Source organism: Mus pahari, chromosome 4 (assembly GCF_900095145.1).
Source record: "Mus pahari chromosome 4, PAHARI_EIJ_v1.1, whole genome shotgun sequence".
Taxonomy (NCBI): Eukaryota; Metazoa; Chordata; class Mammalia; order Rodentia; family Muridae; genus Mus; species Mus pahari.
Genome location: NC_034593.1, coordinates 5048061 through 5056972, shown reverse-complemented (window position 1 = coordinate 5056972; position 8912 = coordinate 5048061). Strand labels below are relative to the sequence as shown.

Genomic DNA, 8912 nt, shown 5'->3' with positions numbered 1-8912 from the left:
AAAAAAAAAAGAAATAAAACTTTTAAAAATAAAATTCAAGAGGAAAGTGGCAGTTGGTTTCTTTGTTTTGAGATGGCATGAGTGACTTGGGTAGGTCCCAAGTTCATGGTGGTGTTGAGGAAGCCTTGAGCTCCTGCCCCCCCTGTCTTTACCTGCAGAGTCTGGGCAGGAACCGCTGCACCTCCAGGCTGTGCTGTGGATTTTCTCAATGACCGACCTCTGGATTCAGCCTGCAGAGTTCTGTGGTCTGCAATGCTCCCTCATTTGGGGGGCAGTTTGCTGTGCCTCAGCTTGCTGGTGACTGGAGTTTGTGGTCAACATTAATTTTCAGTAAGTGCCCACTATTCTGCCAAACTCCACTTCTCAAGGAGGGAGCTTCATCCGGGGCTCCAGGTGCCAGGAATAGCTCTGCAAGCGGCACGGAAGTTTTTCCTACTGACAGTTCTGTCCACCGGCCACCGGCCACCGGCTGATTTTGTCCTCTCATGCCTGGCAGTTGGAGGTTTTGGTTCCCTGCTGAGCACTCTTTAAAGTTAGCAAATTGGAAACATTCAGCTCAGGCAAATCTCTTATCTCCTGATAATCTCGCCACGTAGACCTCGGCGCTCTCAGATACAGCATTAAGAGCCTTAGACTAGTTTTCACCCCGTTTTTTCCAGGTACTTTGTGTTTTTATAATTCAAGACTCGAAATGGTTACAGGAAGGTAGGCAGGTAGATGTTTACATGGCCGCTTGTGAGTCATTATTGTAGGAGGGGAACAAACGCCACAGCCAAACTCCCTTGGCTACAGAGTCCCGTCCAAGCGTATCTGTTTAGAAGGTGCTGGTGAGACAGGCCAGATAGTGTGCCAGCTAACAACAGCAGCGCTTCAGCTCTGGAGTGTCCCCAAGGCTTCTTGTGCTGAACACAGCACTGAGACAGGTAAGGTCATGGAGAGAGTTCCCTTCAAGGGGATCATGGGACCCCAGCCCTTTCTCTCTGCTTCCTGGCTTTCAGCTGTAAGCCGGGCAGCCTGCCTTTACTGTCTTACTGCAGGATGATCTGACACGCTTGACACAGGCCCACAAATCTGTGAGCCAAAACTCTTTCCCCTAGGTCCCTAACGTAACAGTGGGCCCATGCATCTGTGAGATTTAGTGCACTCTGACGTTCACACACATTACCTAGGACACAGTGTGCCCACAGTGTGCCCCCTAGCCAAGTGACGATGGCCTCCTCTCAGGTGGCTGCTCGTCAGCTACTAGTTGAAGTTGGCTCCGGCTGCTTCCTCATTGTGTATGTGTATGTGCACACGCACGGCATTCTTATTTTCCGAAGTCATGTGAAAGGAAGTTGCATATGCTAGGCCCCAGATCTCTCAAGACTTCAGTATTTCCCGGGGGGGGGGGGGCTGTTCTCTCAGACAACAGTAGTCTGTGGGCACTTCCAATTTTAGATCTATCTGTCTGTCTGTCTGCCTGTCTATCTGTCTTTTGTGGTGCTGCACATCACACTCAGAAACGTATGCAGTTGGCAAATATTACACCACTGAGCTACATCCCCAGCACTTGTTATGAGACAGACTCACAGTGTGAACTTCAGATTGACTTTGAACTCTGTATCCTGGGCTGCTATGGTCCTTCTGTCTCTGCCTCCAGAGTGAAGGGACCTGTCTCAGGCTGGTGCTGCCATACCTGGTCAAAGATGTGGTGTTTTCTTCCTTCATTACAGGACAAATTCTATGATTAAGTGTAATATTAGTTAACACTGTTTGGTCCTCTTTAGTACAGGCCATTGTTACAGCCTCTAGCTAACCCTGGCAAGGTCGATGTTTTCTGTGAAGAATGCTGTCCTGGGCCTCTAAGGGCAGAATTGAATGAATGTCTCTGGCATCGGTTTCCTTTTGGGCAGCCCTGGACTCACACCTTGAGGTGCCTTTCAGGGGCCTGCCACTTTTATGAATTAGCATTATTAAGCAATATTAATATATATGATTTGAGCGGATAAACCAAACAGCAGACCACGCCAAGGTGATTCCACGTGAGAGGTTTATTAAGCAGGGATGGGGAGCAGTAAAGTGGGTAGAAGAGTAGAGAAGAGAGAGAGGAGGAGGAGAAGAGGGGGGAAAAGAAGAAGAAGAAGAGAAGAGAGTGGGGGTAAAGAGAGGAGGAGAAGAGGAAGAGGAGGGGGTGATCTCCTAATTTATACAGAGAATGACATCACACCAATGAGGGTGGGGACTGAGCCAGGTGAGTTGTGGGATTGAGGGTCGTTGTCCTGGCAACGCAGGTCTCCTGTCACATGGTTGGGCCAGGCCTTGGAGTGTCCTGGTGCTAACAGCCACAAAAGTTCCTAATTTTGGACATACGTGACTCACATATAGAGGGACTATTCTGACCCACTAGGTTATGCAGGAACAGGCAGACAGAAACTTTATTTTCTTTATAGTTCTTTGCCCTTCTTGCCTTTGTGCTTGGGAAACTTTGAAGGTGTCAGGCTCTAGCACACGCCTCTCTCCCGACACCTAGTGAATATCTGCACTGTCCTTGGGCGCCCTCTGCAGGCGCTGCTCTGCATGAGCAAGTGTCTGAGGTTGTTAGACACTACACTGCCTCTTGTGGTTGGTGCCTCTTCTTGTGGTGGCCTGCTCCCCAAAACAGGTTTGACAGGATTGGAAAGATGGCTCAGAGGGAAGAGCAATGACTGCTCTTCCGGTGAACCCTGGGCCACCACCCTCTACAACTCCAGTTCAGGGAATCCAGTGCCCTCGTCTGGCCTCTGTGGACACCAGGCATGCATGTGGTGCACAGACATGCATGCAGGCAAAGCACTGATACATATGATGTAAAAGAAGTGCATCTTTAAGGAAACTGTTTGATTGCTGATGGATGAAGAATATTTTCTTGGGGCTGGAGAGTTTGCTCCGTGGTTCAGAGCAGCTGTTTCTGGAAAGGCCCCAGGTTTTGTTCCCAGCACTCCCATGGAGGCTCACCACCTCCTCGGGCACCGGAAGTGCATGTGGTCACAGATATACATGCAGTGAAACTCGTACACACACAAATTCGCAGAATGTAAAAACTAAAAAGTTATGTTCCATGGTAAATATGTGTGTTCTGCTGCACACACATGTCCCTTTTATCATTTAAGCCATCCATTCAGAAGGCAGGTGTGTGGCTTGTGTTTCTCAGGTATGGTCTAAAATGAGCATCCTCTGTGTGTATACTATTTGTAGTAGTGTATAGGTTATGACAACTTGGTAAGTGAGTCAGATAAGTATAGAGAAAAGATAGTTAACATAGAGAGGTAAGTCTATAGAGGAAAATCAAGCCTGAGAAAACATTGTCTAGGACAAGCTGAGAATTAGTTCAGAAACCAGGGGACTGGCAGAGCTTGGTGGTGCAGGCAGTAATCCAGATCCTCAGGAGGCCCTGGTAGGGATGCTCTGTGTTAGAGGCCAGCCTGTGCTAGCCGGTGAAACCTTGTCTCACAACAACAACAACAACAACAACAAACAACCAAGGACTGGTGACACAGCTCAGTGATAGGGTGTGTTCCTAGTATGTGCAAGCCCGTGGGTTTGATCCATAGCACCCCAAAACCAACCAACACTAAAACCTGTGAAAATCAAGTTGGTTGAAACACAGTTGTATGACAGTGAGGAAAGAGGAAGTGAGTGCCCCGAGCCCTTGCCACTGGCTCCAGCCCCGAGAGGAGCAGACGTGTTGGGATCACTGTAATGCCGTACTGTACATGCAGGGGCTCGCGTCGTGTGGTGTCGTTCCTTTCCCAGTCGGGTCACTGGTTTCTCCCCTCTTGGCACGTGGAGGAAAGGAGGCCTGGCCCCTCCCGTCAGTGTCAAACAGCTTCGGCTTCAGGGAAGGTCACTGTCCTCTGCTGCTCAGTGAGTGTGTCAGGGGTGGTCCTGACTGGGGCTGTTCAGGTCAGCTAGCCACCCTTAGGCACACCTTTGAACAACACTTATATCTGGGCCACATCTGAAACAGGAGATCAAGTGGGGACTCTGATGGTCTTTTTTAGAGCTAATGATCTAAGTGGTCGGGAATTCTTCAAGGGAAAGACACAGACAGGCAGAAGATGGCCACCCTGGGGCCTCAAGAACGCTCCTGGCAGATGGCAGGAGGGTGTGGCGGAGGACAGAGATGTTTGGCTTGTGGTGGACAGCTCTCCATGTACTATTGACTAGAATCCATGTGAGGTCAGGCCTGGGAGACTTGGGTGAGAATAATGCTGATTTTGAAGTATTTTCCAGACAGCCCTGTGGGAATACCCGTTGCACAGGGCCAGCTCTTCCTTGGGCTAGGTAGCCATTCAGGAAATGGAAAGACCTGCTGTGTCCCCGAGGCTTCTCTGTTGCTCACTTGGATGGGCCCAGAACTTTCTGAGCATCCTTTCCTGCTGTCTGCCTGCATCATTGACTGCACACCACCCAGAGGGGCCTTTACAACAGTCAGCTGCCTTTCCTTTCCTGTCTGTCATTCCCGTCCATCTGTCAGGGCTGCACACCTGACAGGCAAGGGCTTTCTATTCAGCCACACCTCTTCTAATATTTACTTTTTATGCTCTCTTTGCCTACTTCAAAATCCTTGAGTTTGTTTCTTATAAAAGTATATAGTAAATGTAAAGGCTTATCATTCAGGCTCTTGTATTGGTCGAGTCCCAAGCTACATTTCTATTCTTTTATTTTTTTTTCAGCCCCACTCTCTGTTATCCAGACCACAAACCTGCCATTCCAGGAACCCACCCATTCCCTTTCTGGGGCTACTTGGCTGTGTTCGCCATTCTCAGGGCTGGACTGTCTGTTCTGGGTCTGCCCGAAGACGGAAGGGGAACTGTTCTCTAGAGCTGGGACTCACGGCAGTGACCTAAGAGGGGCTTTAGCAGGCCAGGCTTTTAGACAGTTACTTAGATTCTTAGCCCTCATATTTGAAAATAAGGCTGTTCTTATTCTCCACTGATTATAAGTCCCATATTCAGGTGTGGCCGGCAGAAATGTAGCCACGAGGTCTGGCTGGCAGAGAGTTCCTCACAGGCCAGTGCCGTGGGTGGGGAAGAGATGGGAGGAACTAGAAAGACTTCTGAGAGAAGGATGGTGCATGGCGTCAGCTAGAGGAAACACAGTACAGCAGTTTGGGTACAGGATGCAGCGTGGATGTCATCCGAGGCTGTAGTGTATCTGTGGCAGAGTTAGGTGACCTTTTGACAGCTGTGGCTCTAGGAAGGAGGCTAGAGCAGCAGTGGACAGACAGACACCTTCCCACCAACTCTGAGCCCTGTCAGTGAATGGCATCGTGACTGACCTGACTTTTTTTTTTTTTTTTAATAAAGACTTTTTTTTCAGATTTATTTATTTATTATATGTAAGTACACCGTAGCTGTCTTCAGACACTCCAGAAGAGGGCGTCAGATCTTGTTACGGATGGTTATGAGCCACCATGTGGTTGCTGGGATTTGAACTCCGGACCTTTGGAAGAGCAGTCGGGTGCTCTTACCCACTGAGCCATCTCACCAGCCCCTGACCTGACTTTTGAAAGAAGACAGAATTATCCTTTCTGTTCAGGGCTTCACTACATAACTCAAGCTGTGGTAATCCTCCTGCCTCAGCTTCTCTGGTTCTGGGATTTCAGGGATGAGCCATTGCACCTGTTTGTGACAATTCATTATTTCAACTAAACAGCAAGCATTAGTAACTGCCACAATCTCGGTATCTTTAAGAAGGAAACTATAAATATTTTTGTTAAAAATAAATCCTCAAAAAGTTTAAATCAGACAAAGGCATTCCATAGAGTACACAAGACTACCCAGAAAGAACAGAAGCGAGAATCAGTCATAAACTGAGATGGATATGGACCATCTTAGAGATTTTGAAGGCTAGTCATACACTGAAATTTTTGCTCATCATTAAAACGTTTGCTTTGGGGGTTAGAGAGATGGCCCTGGGGTTGAGATTGTATACTGCTCTTACAGAGGACCTAGGTTCAGTTCCCCGACTCCATAGAGTGCGTCATAGCTGCCTGTTACTCCAGTTCTAGGGGATTCTGTCAGCCTGTTCTGACCCCTACGGACATGAACTCAAGCCCACACAAACAATACAATCAAGAGTTCAGGTATTTCAGAGATTATGAATACATTCCAGAGATTATGCATTGAGATTTGAAAAGGTAGGACACAATTATAAGTGTTAAGTGAGTTACTTATTTTCTGTTTTTGAGATGGGGGTCTCTCATTGAAGTCCAAGCTAGTTTCATGGCAATCCCCCTGTCTCAGGTTTCTGAGTAATGCGATTATGACATGAACCACCATGCCTGGCTTGACCGCTTTCCTTCTTTTAACTTAGTCCCACCAAGGGCCTGCAAGTGCTGTTGGGCCCCAGCAAAGGCCATGGAGAGCATGGGCAGGTTCTGTGGAGGCCTGGGATGGAGGAAGTGAACTTGGTGATTGAAAAGTTTTACAAGCAGGCTCCCTCTCTGTCTGGAGGGTTGCCAAAGGAACAAGTGCTATGCAGAGCCCTCAGGGCGTGCCTGACTGCTTAAACAAAGGGGCTGGAGCTACCCCCCCCCCCAGCTGTGGGAGTTTGGGGGGGGTGGGGCGAGGGGAGCGGTGGGAGCCACCTGCGCCGTCTAACTGCTTCCTATGAGAACCTCATCCTTCCAAAAAGAGTCAGATTAAAATTTTTGACAGTTATTCGGATTCTGCTTTAGGAAAAAAAAAATCGATGATGGGTCTAGCTTTATTTTTGTATCACGTTCTGCTTAAAAGGCTGATTGCTAACGTGGGATGCCAAGCTCTCGGAATCCCGTATAATATAGGGTGCAAGAAAAGCATCACCCAGATGGCATTTTCGGGGAGATTACTGACAGATAATCCTCCCTTGTCCTAGAAGATTAACTCTGCCCTGGCGAGGATGTGGTCAGCTGATCGGTCTAAAAAAAGTTGTATTTTAAACAATCTTCCTGCCACCGTCTAGTGTTTGTACAATTGAACGGGGCTGCAGAGTGGGGGCCCTCCTTTGTGTACAGAGGGAAGGCCACTCCCTCTGCCCAGGTTATTCTTTGTCCAGTGAAGTATTAACAACAGGTGGTGACTAGGGCCCTGCTAAGGGAGGAGTCACTACAGGTCTGCTGGCGGGAGCCACGCCCGGCCGGAGCTGGGCGGGCTCGAAGCGCGGTTCCTTTCCTCACCGGGCTGCGCTGGTCCTCCGGACCTCCCTCGGCCTCCCTGGGCCCGCCCGCCCGGGGCTCCCGGGGCTCCCGGGCCTGAGGGGTGAGTCCAGGCGGCTGCCGCGCCATGCTCGCTGCCTTCATCTGGCACGGATTGTAGAGACATGGAGTTGTACGACGATTACCAGTCCCCCTTTGATTTTGATTCCGGAGTGAACAAGAGCTACCTCTACCTCGCTCCAAGCGGGAACACCTCGCCGCCCGGCTCACCTACACAGAACGTCGGTAACTATTGATTTTGTGTAGTGAGTTCCCTCCGCGGTGTTCTGAATATCTGGTTCAACACGGGAAGCTATTTTTGGTTGTTAACTCTTTAGAGTGGGACATTGGATTTTAAAGTTGGCACCGTTTGTTTCTATGCTCCTTAGAGGTCTCTGGATGCGTGCAGCGATGGTGAATGACATGGAGGATCTTGGGGTCAAGTCGTGTGTACAGTTTTAAAATCTGCCTAGGCTGTGTCTTGGTAAAGGATACTTAGGCATCCAAAAACATTCACCACACTCAAGGACCTGCTTAGTGTGATATAATAACACCACAGTTAAGTGAAGATCGTCTTGGATTTTCCCTTGGGATACCAAAAGTCATTTAGACAAATACAGTTTCCAGAAAGGAAAAATGAAGAATTAGCACACCTTTGGAAGGAGTTGTTCCTTCCCGTGTGTGACACGGATTTGTTCACAAGGCGGGAACCAGGCTATGACAGTCTGAGTTGGTCAGCGCAGGGCAACCCCCCCCCCCCCCAGGGTCCAGCAGAAGTGGGGACATCCTCCTTCCCAGCTTGCAGGAAGGACCCTATTGCCTGCCAAGGAGAGGAGATGGCTTAATGCACTCCTCTGTAAGGAGTCAAGGAAGCCACTTGGCTTTCCCAGAAGACGTGAATTACTTCCTTACTGTGGAGAATTGGTTACCTTTTGTTCCTTTTAAACAGTAGAGCTTGGGAAACCTAGAAGACAGTAAAGGACAGACTGTGGCACCTCCGATCCAAGCTGCTGGGAGGTTGGATGTTTGCAGCACACAGGTGTGTGCTAACACAGCATGCTTCAATGCTTAGTATAGTCTGGATTTTCAGAAACCCACAAATGTTGATAGTTACAGGCTAACACTGGCCTCTGGAAGCTTGCAGCTGTTAGTAATGTCTGCCGGAGATGGGGCATGGGGAACACTTTTTTCTTCTCATTTTCACACTTCCCTTGCTTGTGACCCATGTGGGACCTCTGGGCTTCCCCGTTACCCAGCACTTAAAAGGGGGGTGGGTGGAATGACCTAATTCTAACTTGTGGGCTTGTGGGTCAGAGCAGGGCCCACAGTGGGGAAGCTGGGGCTGTCAGTAAGGCTTGAGAGTGGGCAAGGTGGCAGATGAGCAACTTCAGGGTCCCCAGCAGGGACTGGGGGAGATGCCCCGCATACTTTAGTTCTTGCCGGCTGCTCTTCACCTCTACCTGCTTTCCGAGTTATTAGTGTGGCCACTTCTCAGTGCTTTCTGTCAGAACAGCGGCGGGCATGGCTGAGCGTGCTTTTGGGTGGTGGGGTTAATGAAGTCTGTAACTGAAAAGAGGGACCTGGAACTGCTGCTTAAAAGTTAATCTGGGGGCTGGTGAGATGGCTCAGTGGGTAAGAGCACCCGACTGCTCTTCCGAAGGTCCAGAGTTCAAATCCCAGCAACCACATGGTGGCTGGGTGGCTCATAACCATC

The 8912-nt window shown here is 49.3% G+C and overlaps 1 protein-coding gene across 7 annotated transcripts in view; it reads left to right on the top strand.

The window, feature by feature from the left end:
- Tpd52 (tumor protein D52) overlaps nt 1-8912 on the top strand; it is an 82763-nt gene that overhangs the window by 41160 nt on the left and 32691 nt on the right. The window contains exon 1 of one of the 7 annotated variants that reach the window (XM_021195498.2): nt 7235-7444. The exons of the other annotated variants lie outside the window; for them this stretch is intronic. Within the exon in view, the coding sequence (XP_021051157.1) occupies nt 7324-7444 (121 nt within the window). The 5' untranslated portion in view covers nt 7235-7323. Of the gene's footprint in view, nt 1-7234; nt 7445-8912 lie in introns of those variants that run through there. 7 annotated transcript variants of the gene reach the window in all.